This window comes from Centropristis striata, chromosome 13, assembly GCF_030273125.1.
Source record: "Centropristis striata isolate RG_2023a ecotype Rhode Island chromosome 13, C.striata_1.0, whole genome shotgun sequence".
Classification (NCBI taxonomy): Eukaryota; Metazoa; Chordata; class Actinopteri; order Perciformes; family Serranidae; genus Centropristis; species Centropristis striata.
Window position 1 is genome coordinate 22,757,807 of NC_081529.1, and position 22,247 is coordinate 22,780,053.

The following is a 22,247-nucleotide window of genomic DNA, read 5'->3' on the forward strand; positions in this document are numbered from 1 at the left end:
GCCAGAAAACAAATTCATCAGGATTCTGAATGGAGTTCGGTCTCAAACTGTCCTCCTACGAAGGCGAGCTCAGGCAGCAGAGGTGTTAATTAAAGTTACAATAACGAGACAAGACGACTTATGGTTTTCGATCGTCGCTTAATCGCTTAATGACAGTTTCGACCGTGATCACATACACGACGGATTACACGCGGGAGACTCAACTGTGGCCGCAGTCGACCTGCAGAACATCAGCAGCTATCAAAATAAAGCAGCATGGCTAATTATCATAATTAACCTGCATTGCTAACTGTGCACCAAGTGTCCAGTGTTTGTTGTAAAACAAACAGAGATTGCTAAGTGAACACCTCCTGCAGCAGCAGCACATACTGTACTGCTACAGAGCTAACTGTTAGCCTATTAGCAGGACTGTGCCTTCGATTTGTTCTTACTCTTTTCTTAATTTAATTTAATTTTAAAAAATTTGTTCTTACTCTACTTAACGAGCCGCCGGCCCCTGCAACGTCATTCTGGCTGCTTGCTGCTTCCCCTCCTCTTCTTCTTTCCATTTTACTGCCCCCACAGGTCACAAATAGAAGTTTGGATAACTCACAAATCTTGCGAGACTGATTTTTAGCGCAACAAAAAATATCGCAGAGTTTGATCTAATCTATCTTATTTGAATAGTTTCAGATTTTGTATGGATGTTTTAGTTTTTTATTCATATTTATTTTACTTTTTTAACTGGTTAAATAAAGGATATGGATTGATATTGATGTTTAGTAATTTTCCTCTAATTTTGTGATATAATATTTTAATACATTTGCTTTTGTATTAGTTTTATTATTTTTCTAATGTTTCTGTTTTCATACTAGGCCTATTAATAAAGTTATTTCTGTTACTGTTAGTCTTTTTTAACAAAAACAAGAATCAAACATATGTGTAAATCTAATATTAGATGTAACTTGTGATTTACATTTAACTGCCGTCATGTCTCCTGAGCCAATATCAAGTGACCAGCCTGTTATGACGTCATGTTTCATATTTTATAGTTTAATTCCATTTATTGGTTTCATTCCTGTTTTTGTAACACAATGTCTGTGTCCATTATCGAATAATAAATAACATCTGATAAATGTGATAAATATCTTACATTATAAAATCTGATTTCATATACAATCTTTTATAAGTATGCGATATATAATAATAAATGTGATAAATATCAGTTAAATGTCTCATATTATGAAATCTGATATACGTAAAATATATATAAATCTCAGATAAATATAAATATCTTATACATTATGATACATACACATGCTTCAAACATGCGCACGTGTGATTTTAATTACACACACACACTAGTGCATTTCCCGAGCTGTGGATGAGTCCACTGACACCACTGATAATGCTCAGTTGATGGTGTTTGTGAGATGTTATGATTAAAAAAGGAAGTTTTTATATATTGATTAAAATGTATCAATTTATGTCAAAATGGAAATTATATTTTAATTACAATTTATAATAAATATCTTACATTATAAAATCTGATTTCATATATAATCTTTTATAAGTATGCGATATATAATAATAAATGTGATAAATATCAGTTAAATGTCTCATATTATGAAATCTGATATATGTAAAATATATCTAAATCTCAGATAAATATAAATATCTTATACATTATGAAATCTGATGTAATATATATAAACCTCACATCAATATATAAATATCTGACCATATATAATCTGATTAATATCCTATACAAATTATAAATATATATTATATATTAAATATTGAAAAATCATATCAGATAATTATAAAATCTGATCAAATCAATCAAAATTACTTTATACCTGAGGGGAAATTCAGTTAGTCTGTAAACTCCTCTGATACATTTTAATAAATATCGGTTAAATGTGTTATCGGATATATATAATCTGATCAGATTAAATGTTATGGTAAATGTGACAAAACATTCTATATACTATAGTAAATGTGATTATCTGATCATTATAAAATCTGATATATATTATAACAAATGTGATGTCACTTGATACATAAATTAAATGTGATAATCTGATAAATAAAATAATCTAATGACTAAATCTGTGCTTTGAGATAATTTGATATATTAAATGAAATGTGATACTTTAGAATCTGATACTTAAAATAACAGTGACAATATACAATTTGATAAATTAAATGTAATAAAAATAATCTGATATAGAATATATAATAATAAGCAGCAGCAGGTTCAGTACAATATAGACTTTATTAGTTCACTAAAGTTGAATATGAAATAAAAAGCAGATTGGCTTTAAATGATTCACAATCAGTAATAATCGAGTTGCCAGTTTCATCATGTCAACAGGAAGTACCTCCTCCCAACAGCCGCCGCACCGCTACAAAATAAAAGCTCAGAGGCTGGAAACACTTCACCTCCAGCTGAAAGATTTCAGCTCGACTTCCTGCTGAGATCTTGTTCGTTTGTGTCTCAGGAAGTCGTCGTCGTGCCAACGGATTCTGGTCGGAGAGTGAAAGTGAAGCGGTCGGCCGTGGAGCCGAGGTGGCGGCGGCAGGCGGCACTCGCCGCTCCGTGCAGCCCAGAAACTACAAACGTCCAGCTGAGCTGCTGCTGCCATACAAGCCATGAAGAAGAGTTAAAAAACAGGAAAACAAACATCATGGTTCTTTGTGGCGCCGAGTAAACAAACTGACGGGGGCGGAGCTTCCGGTCGGCAGAAGAGTCCAGAACGTGAAACACCGAAATCACCAGAACTGCTTGGGGAATGTTTCATATCACTTTATTTTCATCATAGCAATGGAAAAATATAACCTTATACAAACGTCTTCAATTCTTTCAATTTTTCTTTTAAACAAGCAAAAATGGTGAGTGACCCTTTCCCCAAACCAGGTGCAGCGGGAAATAAAAACTGAAACGCTTCACCAGCAGCTCACTTCCTTTTATTCTCCGCTAAACTATTTCCATTTGGCACTCGCTCCTCGCAGGATTTTTACTTTTATTTTGTAGGAATTTAGTGCTGTTGTTGTTTGGATAAGAGCACTGAAGACGGCGCCGCTGGACGTCCGTCACATCTCCTTCGCTGTTTTAGTGCTCGGAAGAAGAAGAAGAAAAATAAGAGCAACAAAAATCTAAAGTTTTCCACAGAAGAAGTCCACAAAGTCCGCTCAGTTTTTATCTTTGATTCCACAAAAGTCTTTTATTTTCTCGTCGTGTTTGTTTCCCCTCCTCCCCCCCCTCCTCCCCCGGCTTGAGGGGCGGCGGCAGCGGGTCGGTGACGTCATCGTGTTGTCGCAGGAGAGCCCGGCTACGGCGAGAGAAGAGGTGGATTGTGGGAGGAGGGTTCCAAGTTTGATTTGATTTTTTGGGGGGAGGAGGGGGAGTCAGAGTCCAGTCCACAGGCCGTCCGGGAGGGAGGGGAGGGGGGGGGGGGGGGGGGGTCGCCTGCTGGAACTGAAGGTGGTGTGATGTCATCGTCTCTCGCTCGCTCACACGTCTCTCTCTCTCACACACTCGTGTCGTCTGACTTCTGCTTCGAGCCGACGCTCGACACAAACACAGAAGAGTTTTTATTCCAGTCGCTCCGCTCCGACCACTGGCGCCATCTAAGGACGAGAACACCATCAGCACCAGGACAGGACATGTGTGTGTTGCTGTTGGTGGCATTGGTGGCGGTGTGTTGGTGGTATGGGGGGCAGTGGTGTTGTTGGTGTGCGTGTGTTTGTGTTCTCACCAGGCCTGGCTCTTGAGCTTGCGTAGCTCCTTGGTGGCCCAAGTGGCGAGCGTCTTGGTCTTGGTGGCTTTGGAACGCCGACCCTCCGTCAGCAGGTCGTTGATGAGTGGACGAACCTCCACCAGCTTCATCACGTCTTTACCGAACGCCGTGCACAGGTCACTGCACGCACACACATATACACGCAAACACACACACACACACACACACACACACACACACACAGGAAAACAGACGTCAGAGAAACAATACTGATGCTTTTATTATGAAAGAAAGCAATGAAGAATTTCACCCAAATTTTTTTTTTTTTACTTTTATTTCCTTTTTAACTCCAACTCTGTTTTTAGATGTATTTTGATAACTGTACAGCACTTTGGTAAACTGAGGTTGTTTTTAAATGTGCTCTATAAATAAACTTTGACTTGACTAATAATACGAGGGAGAGAATCAGCTGTTATTAAATTAGAAATAAAACTTTTAATGACAAACATTAAGAAATTACAAATAAAATCTCAAAAGTTACATTTCAGTTCTAATTTATCGTCTAAACAGTTTGACTGAATATCAGCTGATCCCAAGTATTGATTTAATCGTTAAACTGTGTGTGCGTTTGCTCTCAGATGTCGTGGTTCAGTTTCATCACTGTCAGAGTGGTGCATGAGCTCTCCTCACAGAGCTAGACACACACACACCTTCTATAACATCTACATCTATAAATATCTATATGTATAATATTTATGAATGGATCCTCTGATGGTCATGTAAGTCATAGATCAGGTTATCTGCTGACTGATGGTGACGAGTGAGGGACACCTGTCAATCAAACCTCCTCCCTCCTCCTTACCCGATGAGTCCGGCGGCATTGGCCACCACGCCGTCAGAATGGTCCTCGTCCTCGGCGATGTGATGGATGAAGGAGAGGATGAACTCGACCCGCGGCTGGACCAGCATCACGTCGGCTGCAGGAGGACAACATTCAGGTTTTATTTCGTAGGGTTCCGGAAAAACAGGAAGGTTTTTTTTGTAGTCTTATTTTATAGAGTCTCGCAAAACCAGGAAGCTGTTGGTGCGGCTGCAGCCTGAAGCTCTCTGGGTGAAAAAGACTCGAGTTTCTCTGCGACATCGTAAAATCCTCCTGATCCACTGAAGTCAGGAGGAGGAACCGACGTCACCTAAAGCGGCAGGAACCTACATGTTCGTGTGTGTGTGTGTGTGTGCGTGCGTGTGCGGTCTTACGGTGGACGTTCTCCTGGTCCCCCTTCAGGCCCTGAATGATCCCGGTGTAGGCCTCCAGACAGCCCTCCCTCAACTCATTCAGGTAGTCCACCATGTCGTAGTCCGTCTGAACACAGGTAAATATCAGCATGATGAGATCAAATAAAAACAGATCAGGAGGAAGTGGGGGCGGGGTCAGAGACCATGACGTCCTGTCACCGTTGAAACAGCTGTTACCTTGTCCACCTGAGCCTGAGATGCCTGCTGCAGTGTGTCCAGGACGATATCAAGGTACTTCTTAAACTCTCCTCCGATGGCGAGGGCGATGTCCCCGAACGCCGACAGGATCTGAGGCTTCACTGACCGGTGGACATTCTCATTCTAAACAAACAAACAATAAACAGCCGTTTCATGTTTCAGTTGAATAATAATATTCATACAGACAGGAAGTGAGCAGGTCTCAGATACACGTGGTTGGTTTTACATCACGATCAGCGTGGTGCATGTTTATCATCACAGACCAGAGGGACAGACAGACAGACAGACGGACAGACTGTCTCACCCCCAGGTTCTCCAGCAGCAGCTGCATGATCTCGTCACAGTAAGGCAGGATGTTGGACATCAGCGCTCTGCACAGGTCACAGACCAGCCCCACGGCCGCCAGACACACCTGCAGGGGACGAGGACACCAGGACAGAGTTCACTTTCTACTGTCAAACCACTTGAATATCAACAAGCAGTACCAGGCGTCGGCACGGTCTGAGACGCCATCCTGACAGGGCACCACAGGAAGTGAGCAGGTCTCAGATACACGTGGTTTGTTTACATCACGGTCAGCGTGGTGCATGTTTATCATCACAGACCAGACAAACGTTTACTAAACTCTATCCTTTAATACTTATCTTTAATAAATCATAACCTGATTTTTTTCCCCTCATAAATCATGCAAATGTTGAGTCTTTATTTATTTGATTCCATTTTAATTGTCAATATAATTACTGTCAGTAAAGGCTTTTACTGTGAAGCTCCACAGCGACAGGAAGTGATGAACAAACCTGATACTCGGCATAGTTCTTCAGTCCGATCCCCAGGAACGGTTTAAAGGCATCCATGTACTTCTGGAAGTCACTGCCCAGGACTGGAACACACACACACACAGTGAATACAGACACAACATCATGACAGCAGCTCTGTGTGTGTTGTTGGTTTGTGTGTGTGTGTTGGTGGCATTAATGCAGTTGGTGTGTTTACCTTCCACCAGTGTGGACACGGCCATTAGGGCGTCCTCCTGAACGCCTCCGGAGCCGGCGGTGCTCTGGAACATCCTGAGCAGCGACGCCATGACCACGTCAGAGATCTGCAGCGCGTCCTGGTGCTGCACCTTCCTCAGCACGTTCTGCAACAGAAGGCAGTGCACCGCCACAATAAGAGCATGGACAAGCCTGACGGCTGTGTGTGTTTGTGTGCGTGCGTGGTTGTACTCACCTGCAGCGTGGCGCACAGCAGCGACTGCAGGTCGTTGAACTGGATCCTGTCTGAGGTGCTCTGGATGTGAGACTGGGGACAGAGGAATTGACATTACGCAGGAATTAATGCAACTGCAGGAAGGTTTTTATTTCCATCAGATTAATGGACAAAAATTAATTCAAAGACTGTCACTGCTCTGTAACTCATCTCATTCTATTTATTTCAGCCTGTGTTATTATTTTACTGCTCTTTATTATTATTTTTCTCTTGTAGTTCATATTTTTTCATATTCTAGTTGATTATATTTCAGCTTCAGAGAGTTATCTCAACTATTCTTTATTTCACAGGTATTCAATTCTCACAGGATTAGGGCTGGGCGATATAAAAGATATATCGATATAAATACGTAAGGAATTAAACCATATTGCATATATCAATATAGTTCAAATTTTTTCCCTCTCTTTATATATAAATGCTGCCCTTACTAGGGTTTGTCATATTTAGTTGTTTTATCATATAAATATATTTATTTCAGATAAAGAATGGCCTATTTTATCCCATAGGCTATTTTTATTTAAGATATTTTTTTATTTAAATGTGCACTTTATGGAGTTTTGATTTTTAAAAACGTTCTCTGCTGTTACAGTATTTATGTTCACTTGAATAAACCGTTTCAATAAAACTACTTATATTTTTGTTCCATGTAGAACATGGTAGTGGTGTTTTTCAGCCTCTTGTGGCCAAAATGAGAATTGTAACAACAAAAAAGGAACGAACTCAGGAACTTTTTCTTCACCTGTTCATATGTCATAAACACAGGAGTGAAAACTATTTAGATAAGACTCGTAAAAAATGTTTTCTTAATTTGCCTTCAAGGCTACCATCGCTTTAGGAAGTTAAGTTACATATTTTGTCAAAAAACAAAAACAAACAAACTGATGTCTGCCTTTGTGCTGAAGATGCTTTTGACTTTGACTGAACATTTGCTCGCACTTAATATCGGGATATATATAGTTTATTGATATTCAGGCTAAATATATCGGGATATGACTTTTGGTCCATATCGCCCAGCTCTACATCGGAGGATAATTTTTCAGCTATTAAATTCTCACAGGATATTATAAAAGTTAGCAGAAAAGATCAACTGTCATTTATTGTTCTTGAGATATTAAATTACAAACTAGAAAATGTCTAAATAAATGTTGAGTGTGCTCGACTCTGGCCCGTGACTCTCAGCCATACATTGACACTGCAGAGTAGTTTACAGTATATTATCTCAATGGCTGCTGAGGTATGTGACAGATCAAGGCTATGGTAGCCAAGCAACCAGGGCCAGGTGGTGGCCACCAATCAGAACCGCAGCTGCTCCTGTGACATTTGACGCAACTAAGGGAAAAAAACAGCAGAAAGTTCCCCTCGAACAGAGAATTTTTGGCCAAACCGTAGCTCCTCTCATTGAACCAACTTCACTTTGAGCATCCTGAGTTCTTCCTGAACGTCTACATATGTGTTTTTTAGGGGTGCACCGATCGATCGGCACAGATTTCCTTAATTTTGCGGGATCGGCCGATTCTTTCACGTCAAACCAATCTTATCTAGCGATTTTATCTACCTCAATAATAACCCCCCACCGGCGAAGCAGTGCTCCCAACTTTGTTGATAAATTTAGCAACATTTCAGACCCCCTTAGCAACTATTTTTCAAGAAAGGGATTGGAGACAAATCCAGCGACTCCTTCTTATTCTTCTTAATGAGCCGCTAACCAGCCGGAGGCCAGCTTGTTAAGAAGAGACTCCATTATTGGCAGTTAGCTAGTGCTAGCTGTAGCAATATAGTGTGTATGTGCTGCTGCTGCAGGAGGTGTTCACTTAGAGATCGTTTGTTTACTCTGCACAGTTAGCAATGCCGGTTAATTCACGATCACTATGTTTATGATCAGCGGAGACTCTGTGCATAATTAGCCATGCTGCTTTCAGCTGCTGACGTTGTGCACAGTTAGCAACGGCGAAAACCATACGTCACCTCCGGAGTCTCTCAGTCCCTCTGGGGGCTAACTAACTTGTCCTGCCATGGAAAACACCCTCTCCCCTGTTTGTTTCTTCTTCTACAGCTTGGCATCTCGCCCGCCACACTGTATTAGCAAATGCTACGCTGCCCCCATGCGGAAGGCACCAGTAATACAACTTTTTCTTCTTCCAAATATGATTAACTATTCGATTTTAATGATTTAATGACTTTTTGAATATTCGAAAATCGATGCCCATCACTAGTATGTATGTGGTACTATAACGAAACCAAAAACTCAGGACACTTCATTTATGGTTGCAGTTCTTTTGTTAGTTTGTCCTGTAAATTGCTGCCATTTATTTTAAGTTCAATATTTTATTAACTACCTCAGACATTGTGCTTTCCTTTATTTGTTAAAGAAAAATAGTGCTGTGTTATTGTTTTTCAATAAAATAAGATTCAAACATTGAAGGTGTATGCTGTGAGTTCGGCAGGTCAGGCTTTAAAAAAAAAAAATCAAAAAAAAAAAAAAAAAAAAAAAATCAGTGATCGGCCAGAAAATTGCAATCGGTGCACCCCTAGTGTTTTGTGGAGAAAAATATAGAAATTGTCTTTTGAGAGTAATCAGCATAAATTGGTACCTTTACTCTTCTCCAGAAATGTTCTCTCCTTTTTTACCATGGCGGCCCGGGAGGCATCTTTACCAGATGGCATTGTGGCTAGGGTGAGGGGCGCCTGGAATACCATGCTTAGCCTGCTGCCCCCACGACCCAGCCCTGGATAAGCGGACAAGACTGGATGGATGGATGGATGGCATTTGCGGCCTCAAGGGCAGTTTCAAAATTTTTCTTGACAATTTTTTCTCTCCCTCCGCAAGGATCTCTAAGGATGATGTCATCCACTCTAGCCTCTCCATAGGGTAACAACGGGGGGATTTTTTGGCGTGTTTTTGCCGAATAATTTGAAAACCCTTTGCCGAAACCTTTAGAAAAGTAAGAGCACACTTGTCATGGCCGAGCCGGTCGATTTGATACCTTTTTAGTGTATGTGCGACCAAAACTCTGGGAGGAGTCGAAAAATACATATAAGAAACTCTTACAAGCACTCAATGAGTTTAACACACCAAAAGACAAACTGCAGACAGGAAGTGACGAAGTCTCAGATACTTGTGGTTTGCTGTACATCACAGTCAGAGTGGTGCATGTTTATCATCACAGACCAACAAACACAAACACACACGACAGCAGCTGACAGCTTGGTGCCCAGTTTTTAGATTGTTGGTTGATTTTTATTCCAACTGATTTCATTCACTTGAACCTAGGGCTGGGCGATATATCAATATAAAAGATATATCGATATATTTTTTCATGTGATATGGAATTAGACCGCATCGCTTATATTGACATAGTTCTGTTTAGTATTTTTTTTTCTTATATATAAATTCTGCCCTTACTAGGGTTTGTCATATTTAGTTATTTTGTTGTTTGTTATTCTTTTCTCATATATATATTTATTTCAGAAAGATTAGCCTATTTTATTTCATATGCTATTTTTATTTAAGATTTGTATTTAAATGTGCACTTTATGGAGCTTTGACTTTAAAAAAAATTTAAAAAAAAAAAAAAAAAAAAAAAAAAAAAAAGGTACTCCTGATGTTATACAGTATTTATGTTCACTTACACGGTTTCAATGAAGCTACTTGTGATGTCATATTTGGCTTTGACTGAACACTTGCTCTCACTTTGCGATAAAAATATCGGGATATATATCGTATATCAATATTCAGCTTAAATATATCGGGATATGAGTTTTGGTCAATATTGCCCAGCCCTAATGTGGTTGCATGTCTTATTTTGGCGATGTCTTCCTGTGACTCACCTCCATCTGCAGCACCTGCTGCAGCCGCTCCATGATGACCAGTGTGGTCTTCTGCACCGCAGGGTAGCAGTCCTTTGCGCTGTTCTTCACGATCTCCATCAGCGCCTCATAGGCCGCAGAGCGCAGGTTGTTCTGGTGACCATCGGGTCTGAACAGGAAGTTACATCATCAGTACCCGCTCGTGCCCCCCAACCCGCCTGTCCGTGGCGTCCCCTACCTGTCCGTGGTCTCCAGCAGTTTCTGCACGATGATTTCGAAGGACGAGGACAGACAGTAGGTGCTGGGCTCCTCCTGATCCTCCGCCGCGTCCGTCGCCTCGTACGCCGCCTCTGCCAGAGATGAGAACGCCTGTCGGGAAATAGGAAGTTAGAGTCACCTACCACGCGGCGGGACATTTCCACGTTATTAACCAACCCGGCGCTCACCCAGCAGACGTTGGAGGCCACTCTGGGCTCCGCCCCCAGCCCCTCGATCAGACACTGCAGCAGCGGCGCCAGGTACACCTCGTTGATGGCGGCTTCGGGCAGCAGCTCACAGATCCGCCCCACCGTCCACGCCGTCGTGTCCCGCACCACCACAGACGGGTCCTTCATCAGCTCAATCAGCGTCGGCATAGCCTGCACACAACACACCACTGTCAGTCACGGCACGCCAACCGTCAGTCAACTGTCAGTCCCAACCCATGTGACCATCTGTAGTGTAAGGCGCTTTGGATAAAAGCGCTATATTAGTGCAGTCCATGTGACCAGAGGTTAACTCGCTATGGACTGACCTGTATGACCAGGGGTTTGAGCTGGTTGAGTTCCGGTCCTTCCAGGATGGATCCGAACGCCATGACGGAGGCGTCTCTGTAGCGCCAGTCGGGGTTCTTGATGTGCTCTTTGATGAAGGGCAGGACGTGAGGAACCACGTCATCTTCGCAGCAGGTGGCGAGCAGCATCAGACACACACCGGCCGCCTTACACGGGTTCCAGTCGTCATCGTCGTCGTTCTCGTCCTGAAAGAAATAAAGGAGTGGAGGTTGAGGAGCGGCGAGGGACGGCGGCGTCCCATTAGCGGCGGCGTGGGATGGGCGTTACCTGCTTGGTGAGGGTCTGGGTCAGGATGGGGACCAGGTACTGCAGCGCACCTTTGGCGTAGAACTTACTGGTGTGCTCCGGGGGGCGGCCCTGCTCCGAGGCCTGCCATTGGACGAGAGCAAAAAGTCAGAGGAGGTAGAGCTTAACAGGTGGACTCAGATAAAACACACCATTACAAGTTTTCTGAAATTGTATTTTTAGATATGAAACGAGGCATGACTCGTGAGAATCGGCAGTTTGATATACTGCATTCAAAGTTTTTTACTTTTCAGTAAAATCAGAAAATTCTGTCAAAAAAAATCAATGTTGATGTTTTTATGCAGAAAATGTATGAATCAAGTATGAATGATGAATATGGTTTGTGTGCAGCAGATTAATGGAAATAAAGAAAGTCTATTTTTAACACTTTGGTTTTATAATGCATCAGAGAACTGACTAGAGTGTGCTTGACTCTGGCCCGTGACTCTCACCCATACATTAGATTACAATTTGAACTTTTTTCAAAATGGAAAAGAGGAGGAAGTCATGTAAGATTATAAAGCAAGTGTGCGTGTTTGTCCGCATGGGTCTGTCTGAAAGTAGTGCGATACTCGTCAGTTTGTGTCTAGCCACTGACCGAGATCAGAAAGTGTTTTTGGTCAAACCGTAGCTCCTATCATTGAACCGACTTCACTTTTTTTTAGAGCGATCAGAAGAAATTTGTACCTCTGCTTTCCTCCAGAAATGTTCCCTCCTTTTCACCATGGCAGTCTATGAGGCTGTGGGTGCGTGTTGGTGGATCTGTGCATCCTATGCCCAAACTATAACTCTGACAGCATTACCAGACCAATGTGAATGAGAAGACCAATTTTCCTACGTTTCTATGTATGAATTATTTCTGTAGTGTGGTATCTGCGGCCTCAAGCGCTGTTTCCAAATTTATTTTTTGACAATTTTTTTCTCTCCCTCTGCATTCTAGCCTCTCTATAGGGTAACATTGGGGGGGTTTTTTGGTGTGTTTTTGCAAAAATAATGAGAAAAGTCATAGCACACTTTTCATGGCTTTTCATGGTCGATTTGATATCTTTTTAGTGTATGTGTGGCCAAAACTCTGGGAGTAGTCGACCGAAAAAAACACGGAAGAATAATCGGAAGAAGCCTGGTGGAGAGTATATAGTGGCTCTTACAAGCACACTCAAAGCCTGTGGAGATATAGATGTAAGAGTTTTTAAAGGCGACAGACCTCGGAGGCCTCGATGGCCAGGTCCATCTCCTCATCACACACGTTGGACCAGAACTCAATGCCCTGCAGAGCCACCTCGTCTATATCACTCTTCATCGCCTCGATGGTGATCTGAGGGGGGGGGGGGGGGGGGGGGGGGGACAAAGAGAAAGGTGAGACAGGTTGACAGTAACAGTAACTTAGTGACTAGATGTTTAGAGCTGAGTAAAGTGTCTCACTGCGAACAGCGCAGGGCCCATGTACGTCTCCATGTACTGGTAGTACAGAGACATGATCTTCACCAGGTTCTGCAGAGCCGCCACGCGCACCTGAACGCACAAAAGAGCAACAAACACACAGATTAGACAGGAAACAGAGGCGTCTGAATGAGGACACGAATCGTTTAGAGGGACTCACTCTGGTGTCGGGACACTGCGTCGCCTCACACACCACCTGCATGATGAAGTGTCTCTCCGTCTGAAACACAGAAAGGCACACTCTAAAACTCTGCTCCTACAAATTCAAAGCACTTCCTCATCCTTTACATTTCTATCTAAAGGCTCTGAACAACAACCACCAGATAGCAGTGATGTGCTGCGAGCTCGGCAGCTCACAGGGCGGGAAAGGAAGTGGTTGTGGTGGTTACCTCCTTGTCGAAGTTGGCCTTGGTGAACTCCAGAGAGTTGAGCAGAGCGTTGGTGGCAGCCAGCTTCACATTGTTGCTGGGCTCCTCCTTCCTCATGCCCTGGATGATGGCTGTCAGGATCTGGTTGGCATTCTCCTGCAGCTGCTCCGGGTCCTGAACGCAAGGGCAGAACTTTGAGTTCAACATTTGGGGGCGGGGGTTGAGATTTTAGCCTGTGAAGCAGGTCTGAGGACATGCACCACATGAGAAAATCTTAAATTTTTATTTATATATATATATATATATATATATATATACACACACACACACAAAATATTATTCAATGAACTAAGGCCTTTATTTGTTAAAATGTGACGTTTATTTTCCATGCAATTAATTATTTGAGTGTGTTAGAGATGGACGTTTGGAAGAAACCTGCCAACTCGATTATCTATAACATTAACCATCAATTAATCGCTGCATACATACATGGACAAAGAGATAGATATATATATATATATACACACAGTACTATGCAAAAGCCCATTTCGATAACCATTTTTTATTAAGAATGAAAAGAGACTTACTGTCTAGGAGTTTAATGTTTTAGCCCCCGAAGAGACATGAGGTTAGTTTTCACAGTAATCTTCATATTTAGATGTGTTTTGTGTTTAAATAAGTTTTGCATTAAATTAAACTCTGTAATTCATGCTAGCAGGGTTTGATAGAGATAGCTAGTTTCTCTTGTATCTGTGTGTTTTATAATTGTTATTGCAGCTTTCAGTAAACTGTAGCTTTATCCAACTTAATTCTCAGCTCATTGGCTGATTGATGTACGGCAGCAGAACTGAACGCTCGGCGTGTTTCTGGTCAGTCAGAGATAAACTTACCATTAAAAAAATACACAGATGCATTAAAAATTCCACGTGATCGACCAAATTCTTAACGACTATTAATTGATCATGGATTAATTATTAACATTTCTCCTTGCCACAAATAAATGTTTTTTGTTGAATTATTTTTTATCAGCTGTTCGATCAGACGAGTGAGTAGACAGATTTACTAACCAGATTTCACCTCTTCTGATTATTCCCCTCTCTACTTACTATTGTTTGTTTTATTAATGTAGATTTTGTTTTTCCTTTTTATATTATGCAATGCCATACGTTATGCATCTGTACCTTGTTAAATGTCTACAATTAATAAACATATGCTTACAAAAACAGTGACTTTTAATACATGCTTTAATATTTAATTAAATAAAATTGGATAACATAATATACTACTTTAAAATATTATATTTAACATTTTAAACATTGTTTGATTTTATATTTGTACTGATGATTTAACTTTGTGCTGTTTTTTTTGTTCAGTAGTGGGGGGTTTCCTGATTGATCTGTTGTCGTCACTTCTGCCAACTATGTTTTGTTTTCAGTTTGTTTTGAGCTTTATCCAACTTAATTCTCAGCTCATTGCTGATTGACGTACGGCCGCAGAGCTGAACGCTCGGCGTGTTTCAGTTCAGTGAGAGGGATAAAATTAACATTAAAAAAATACACCGATCAAAAAAAATTCCATGTGATCGACCAAATTCTTAACGACCATTGATCGATCATATTCCGGAAAGTATGTTGTGGTGTCTGGTGGACTCACGATATCCTGGCAGATGTATCCGATGGCCTCCAGCGTGGACTCCTTCATGTGTTCCGTGCTGGACGGGTCGGTGACATTGGCGACCAGCTGAGGGATGAGCTCAGGCCACTGGTTGACGGGGATCTCTGCACAGGCGATGCCGGCCACACACTGCGACGCTGAGCTGGGCCGGTACGTCTCCGTGCCAAGAGTCTGTAAAACCTGCCGGACAGAGGGACGGACGTGAGGACAGACGGACACCAGATTAACTGACCTGAGGGGGACGTCTCCGGATCGCTTACGTAGTTCTTGATCTCGCGGCGAGCGTTGGCGTCGATGGCCAGCCATCTCTGCTGGTACTGCGTCTTCACGTCTGGGTCTTTGGACGTCAGAGAGTTCTTCACCTGCAGACCGGCAGCAACACGAGCCACCTGAGTGTTCCCAGGGTTCGCCAAGACTTTGGACAACTCCACCAGGAATGTGGGCTGCAGGAGACAGAGGACAGTAAGTAACATTGACAGTCAGTGGGTCAGATAAATAAACCAATGGCGCATTTGATGACTAAAGCATGAAAGTTTCAGCATCTAATCTACATTCAGCTCAGCTTCTTACCGGTTCTAACAGACGACATGACCCCGATTTTAGCTTCTTTGCTCTGGCTCCCTGTTCGTTTTAAGATTGATTTTAAGATTTTACTGATCACTTTTAAAGCTCTCTTAGGTCTAGCTCCTAGCTGTCTAACAGAATTACTAACTCCATACGAGCCGACCCACATACTTAGATTCTTGGGTCCTTCTGGCCTTTCCAAAGTCAAAACTAAAAACCAAAGGTGACCAGGTTTCTCCACAAGAGAGCCCCAACTCTGGAACGAGCTGCAGAGTCAGTAAGTTCTGTTAAATCACTTCTAAAAACCTACTTTTATAGACTTGCTTTTATGTCATGCTGTATCTCACCACTCCTTTTACTTCTTCACTTTTTTTTAAAAATCCGTTTACATTTTATTTTCTGTGTATCTGAGAATTACTTGTGATTGTTCCTGCTCTGTCTCGTTTTTCTTTAAATGTAAGAATTATTTTAGGCATTATGGCATCATTCTCGTTGTGATTAATTGCTCTCTGTCCAAGCACTTTGTAGACTGCTGTTTTTAAAAAGGTGGTATAGAAATGAAGTTATTATTATTATACGCAAAGTTTTTTTTCAGTATTTCAAGGCAGTTTGTATTTTACCTCTGGTGACCTTGAGAGGTTGTTGATCTTAGTATTGCATTTTTCCATTTTTTCCTGCATTACCCTACATTACAACAATGTATATATTTGTTCTGATAGATACTTCTCCGATAACAAAATTTAGTTTAAAGCTTCAATTTGGCTCTGTACCCTTCAAGTACAACTACAAATTTTTCAGGTATAAAAAAGGTAGAGATTTGGACTTGTTACATGGAATTTTGTGTCATGTTTATGTTAATGTCGTTGGTTCGTCCCCATCAAGGCAAGTAAATCAAGTAAGTGATTCTATTCTGGCTAGTAACTACATTAACAAAGCTGTAGAAGACAGAATTACTGTAATCATGTGTTAGGCTAACACATTAGCAAAATGCAATTGAAAGTTTTGTGTGGGATCCTTCCTTTGTGAATATTTAATATATTAAATATGTATATTACTGTAGAATTAAAAAATATTTTGCAGGAGTTCTGTGCAGTCTATGTGTAATAAGAGCATATACATAAAACAAATTAAACTTCATGGTCTATAGAAACGATTGAGAAAGTTTCATTCTTTAGTCATAAAATGAGCAAAACCTTCCATATATAAGCTGATCAACTCCACTAAGCCAGGATTCTGATATAATCTGGACAGTGAGCTGTCGGTAAATAAAAACAATGTTTTTCGTGAATATTTAGTCAAAAGTTAATCAGTTTGAACATTAAATTATTGCTTTCTGTTTTGTTAAGTTTCAGAAAGCGTCCAAACTGACACTCAGAATCTATTAATAAAAACCAATGTTTGTTATGTTTTATTTATATATTAATATTTTTTTTACATGTTTCCAACACTTTGTATGAACTTCATGTTCAGAGGAAATGTCCCATGATGCTCTCTGGTGTGCGTCGCTGTTTATTTGTTTCAGCTTTTACTAACAGACAGAGGACGGACTGATCGTTTGCTTCCTGTTTGTTTGCTCTCAGATCTCTGAAGGACTCGCTGCTCTAATAAACCAGTTCATATTCTACAGATATGAACTGTGACACTGCAGAGGTCAGAGGCGTGACTCGCCCTGACAGAACCAGAACATCTTACATCCAAACTAGAGGTGTGAGTCAGCGTCTTGGCCCCACGATACGATTTTATCCTGATAGAGTAATGATACAATATTATTGTGATTTTAATCATTGTGTGATATGGTGAGTATTGATACAATATATTGATTTAACATTTTAACTGCATTTTGTGTCACAAAATTAAATTCAGTCAATAATTGTTTTATCCAATCAGAGAAAATTCTCAGTCTATTCATATTACTTCAGTCTTTTTATTTCTCCACAATGAAAGTCAAACCCACAGACTGACCAATAAAGTATTCAGTCAAACTGAAGTGAACCGATATCAAAAACTTTTAAAAAGCCGAACTTTGCAGCGTTACTTCGACAACTTCCCAACATGATATCCTGCCTATAGATTCCTCAGATCTTCTTGTTTCATATGATGCTAGTATCTTCCTAAAAGTAAGCCCGCTACAGCTTCCGGAAAAAAACAAAAACGATGAATGAGTGAATAGATATAATATTGCCCCGAAAAAAAATTGCGATATTGTGCTGTATCTATTTTTTTCTCCCCTCCTCTAACATCCAAACAGTCGCAGCGTCCGGCAGACAGAACACAAGTATGACGACATCATTTGAAATGTTAAGATTTTTGGATGTGTCAAACATTTTAATCAGTTTATTCCAGTGTTGCCAATTTAGCAACTTTGTCGCTAGATTTAGTGACTTTTCAGAAACCGCTAGCGACCATTTTTCAGAAAAGCGACTTGTGACAAATCTAGCGACTTTTTCTGTTATTGGAGACTTTCGGAGAATCGTTCTTACTCTGTTAACCAGCCACAGAGGCCAGCGGCTTGTTAAGGAGTCAGAATCTCTTTTGGGTCAGTTTTGCCGGTTCAAAGGCCGGATAAAGGAAGAGGGTTGAAATTGTGACTGAAGACAGTGCACATGCAGTTCTAAACATATTTGGGGTGTTCTTTTACTCACTTTTTGTCTTTCCCACAACGTTATTCCTCTCCTATAGCGTCCATTACAAGTACATGCACATGGTCAATTATGCAAGTTATGTAATGACATAATTTAGCAACTTCTAGCGACTTTAAGGACAATAGCCAATAGCTGCTGTCTGAGTTTACTGGAGGAGCTGGCAACACTGGTTTATTCACATTAAAACTGTGAAAGATGAAACATGTAAGAGGACATGAAAGATGTATGTAGAAGCTATTAGTAGTTTTGGTAATTTAACCAAACGATAACACAACGCATAAAAACAGTTTAATAAAGTGATGTGTGTGAGACAGAAACATGTTCAGCCTCAGACTGAACTGAGAAACAGTCAAACTGAACACTTGAACTTGTGATTCTCCTTCAATAATCAGTCTCATCTCTCTGCAGGTCACATTTAAGACCAGAATGAAAATAATTTAAGATCCATTGAACATCCAAACTGGCAAAAAAAAGTACCAAAGACCTGAAGGGGAAGGTCCTGGTTCTGTTACAGAGTCGTCAAAGATCCAAACATTAAAAAGTGAAACTGACTTTTCTGCATCTGTTCCGTTAATATAAGTAAAGTTGACACGTTTTTAGACCTTATAGAATCAGCTTTAAGGCATTTTAAGACCAAAAATTCAAATTATAGTAATGTTTAAAAGCTCGGAGAGACCCTGAGATATATTTATATCATATTACTGAGAATAAATAACTTTAGAGTCGTTTTATTGGATCAAGTGTTTGATCTGCTGACGGGTGGAGCTGCTGCACAATATGCTAACGCTAGCAGTGTGTGTGTGTGTGTGTGTGTGTGTGTGTGAGAGAGAGAGTGAGAGGGGGGGGGCAGCAGGAGAAGCCGGGCGGGCTCCAGCTGTCCGGAGCTCCTCTTTGCTCCTCCACGCTGCTGACCCCGGTCCCCCTAGTCCCCCCGGTCACCCCACTGCTCCACTGACCAGGTTCTCTATCGCCGCCTGCTCCAGAAACTTCTGTGCCGCCTCCAGTTCATTTCGATCTGCGGGGAGAGGAGGGGGGGACAGAGTAGCGTTAGCTCGTTAGGTGTCAGACATGTTAGCATGCAGCTAACAGCGAGCCGCAGCCCGGGCGGCGGTCAAACAGGTTCAGCAGCTCCACAACACCACACCGACACTAACAGGGCCTCCCCCGCCAGTGAAGCTCGTTACAGCCCGGCCCCGCAACTTCCTCCCGCGGCTGAGTCCCGCACAAACACCGCGAGGCTCCAACATGCGTGTTAGCCGTTAGCTCTTCGGTTAGCATGCCAGCGTTAGCCGGCCGCCGGGACACGCTAGCAGCCACAGAAATAAAGTTTTCTGGACAAACAACAAACCGCGAAAAAGAACATTAACTCTGCTCAAAGACGTGGGACATAATTACTACAGCAGCCGGATGGGACTTTCTGTCCTCCCAGCGGCTCAGAGGAGCCGTTAGCCGACAGGCGGCCGCCCGTCTGAATGGTACCAGCTAACGGCTAGCGGAGCGGCTAGCAGCATGGGAAGGGTGGCGCCGCCGGCTCCACGCAGCCGTCAGCGGCCCCGACACCGGCCCCAGGGCACCGTGACAGCCGGTTTACAGCTCATCGGAGCAGCCTGACAGGCGGGGGAGGCGGTCAGCCGGCAGCGGGACGCCCGGCAGAGATCTCAGTCACAGCGGGAACTACGCTGGTCGAGGCCGGGGCGTTAGCCGGGTTAGCATTAGCTGCTAGCGAGATTTCCCTCCTCCCTCCCTCAAACTTTCCCCGGTTCACCGGAGCCAACAGGCCGGTCAGAGCCCGGACCCATCCCGGACCAGCCCAGGGTCCGGGGGTCTTTGGGCCGGTGTTACCTGGAGAGACGGTCTTCTCGAGGATGGTGATGAGCTCCATCGTCCCGCGGCTCTCTCTCTCTCGCTCTCTCTCGGCCGCTGTCTGCTGCTCGGGTCGGTCTGTTGGCGCTCAGCGGGCGGATCGGTCGGTGCCGGCCTCGGGGCGGGTTCGTTCCGTGGTAGAAGAAGCGGGAGATCCCCGGTGCGGATCGGTGCGGGTCTCTGGTGCTGCGTGATGTTGCGGTGTGAGCGGCCGGTAACGAGTCGCTGCTCCGCCGGGAAAGGGCCGCGCGCTTCTCTCCCGCGGAAGGATATCACGCACTGACTGCCACCGCGATGCGTTCAGGGACCAACGGACAACACACCGCGGCTCTAAACACGTGTTATCACGTCAAATAAAATTGAAAATCTCGAAGAAGTAGAACTGGAACCAGAACTGGAACCAGAATAAGAACCCGAACTTGAACCGGAACCAAAACTAGAACTTGAACCGGATCCAGAACTAGAACTAGAACTGGAACTAGAACTTGAACCAAAACTAGAACTAGAACTAGAACCAGAACCAGAACTTGAACTGTAACTAGAACCAGAACCAGAACCGGAACTGGAACTAGAACTAGAACTGGTTCAAATGAAATACATCAGAAGTATTCAGATCCTTTACTGCAGTAAAGGTAGTGGTGAAATGTAACTAAGTACATTTACTCAAGTACTGTACTTAAGTACAATTTTGAGGTATTTTCACATTTGTAACTTTATACTTTTACTTCATTATATTTCAAGGGCAAATATTGTACTTTTTACAGCTTTAGTTACTGTTCAGGTCGAGATTGACATAAAAACTTGATACATTTAAAGTGATTACGCATCTTTATAAATGAAACCACATAAAGTATATTGAATTGTTAAAATGAGCCCGACATTGACAGCAGTAAAGCACTGCTTACATATATGCATCAACAATAATAGAAAATAGAAAATAGAATAGAAAATATTAAACAATCTAAGTGGGTCCATTCTGCATAAAGAGTACTTTTACTTTTGATACTTTAAGTACAGTTTGATGCCAATTATTATGCATTTGCATTTTATGATTGTTTTATATGTACTTGAGTAAATGTACTTAGTTACATTCCACCCCAAGAAATATATTATATATTATTATATTGTCATATTATCAAACTTAATAGGATTCTTTGTATTATAAAAATATCCTCTGTATACGCATATTATTACCAGTTTTATACCCACTATCCTCTGCATATATAAACTTATTTTATATATATCTTATGTTTATTGTTCATCTCCCAACATGACATACAACCATCTATTTCTCACTTATGTGTAAGATCTGTGCAATACAAAATACTTTCAGTATTAATAAAAAGGTTCAGCCATGTAAGTATTAATGTATATAATAGTATGTGATGTTTGTGTCTGTATCCTAAGCTGTTGTGAAGATCTTAGAATTCACTTATGATTGTATTTACTATAATAAAAAAAATACATATTTATTAACTATTAGTATTCGTGCTTTTATTGTAAAAGCGGATTTTACGAGGAACACCTGAATGCAGCAGTACACTCCTTCCGCGCGCCACCGTTTGCTCCTCTATAGAGCGCGTCCGAGCACGCGCACACATGAACGCGCCTGCCCCCACCCACCCCCCGCCAAAAAGTTTGTTTTTAACTCAGAAAATATCATTTTCACACTTTAATTTTCTGGTATGTTGATCTATTTCAACTTTATTTGTAATAATTTATATGTATGAAATTATTTATTAGAAACATACAAACTGAATATTTTAGTGCTGGAGCACTTCTTTACATTTCTCTGCAAATTACATTATTATTTGTAATTGTTTTTAATAAGTGTAAATAAAGTAAAGAAACGAGGCAGGGTCCTGTTCATTCCTATTCCTATTATTCTCTCAGCTAATTTGAATAAAACAAGTTAATGTTTCCAAATGTAATAATGTATAAAACCCAAAGGTTGGTTACTCATCTTTCTTTAAAAATATTTATTGTTTTTTAATAGATTTTGAGGTTTCCTGGGTCAGGAAGGAAAACAATCTTTATTTTGACTGTTTTTTTTTTATGAACTCTGGCACTTTACTTTTTTTTTTTAAACTAATATTCAGTGTAATTCTCAGAGTTGCCAAGTAACGGAGTAAAAATACTTTGTTACCTTACTTAAGTAGAAATTATGGGTATCTATACTTTACTGGAGTAATTATTTTTCAGCTGACTTTTTGCTTTTACTCCTAACATTTTAAAAATAGTCTAATTTCTCCTATTTCATTTCGGCTTGTTTTCATTACGGATTTTCATCGT

General features: G+C 41.5%; 1 protein-coding gene and 1 non-coding gene across 2 annotated transcripts; both read right to left on the reverse strand.

Annotated features, from left to right (window-relative positions):
* Positions 1-2,238: 2,238 nt before the first annotated feature.
* On the reverse strand, positions 2,239-20,305 carry kpnb1 (karyopherin (importin) beta 1). The gene is made up of 22 exons (XM_059347332.1): positions 19,935-20,305; positions 19,049-19,107; positions 15,147-15,329; positions 14,866-15,066; positions 13,234-13,386; positions 13,005-13,064; positions 12,827-12,916; positions 12,609-12,719; positions 11,387-11,488; positions 11,080-11,304; positions 10,733-10,924; positions 10,525-10,655; positions 10,308-10,455; positions 6,441-6,512; positions 6,207-6,351; positions 6,011-6,093; positions 5,518-5,625; positions 5,193-5,336; positions 4,977-5,082; positions 4,585-4,699; positions 3,741-3,902; positions 2,239-3,612 (listed from the first exon to the last, which is right to left on the reverse strand). Coding segments are annotated over exons 1-22 (2,631 nt in total). The 5' UTR covers positions 19,975-20,305; the 3' UTR covers positions 2,239-3,611.
* Positions 4,773-4,911, reverse strand: LOC131984203 (small nucleolar RNA SNORA79). Its single transcript, XR_009395548.1, has one exon. It is a non-coding gene; the product is annotated as a small nucleolar RNA SNORA79 (small nucleolar RNA).
* Positions 20,306-22,247: the final 1,942 nt, after the last annotated feature.

Excerpts from the sequence above, each read along its gene's own strand:
- kpnb1 (XM_059347332.1), bottom strand. The coding sequence starts at position 19,974 with ATGGAGCTCATCACCATCCTCGAGAAGACCGTCTCTCCAG. Across the intron at positions 11,305-11,386 it reads CCCAGACCCTCACCAAGCAG|GACGAGAACGACGACGATGA; the intron begins GTAACGCCCATC and ends TATTTCTTTCAG. Across the intron at positions 5,626-6,010 it reads AGAACTATGCCGAGTATCAG|GTGTGTCTGGCGGCCGTGGG; the intron begins GTTTGTTCATCA and ends CGTCCCCTGCAG.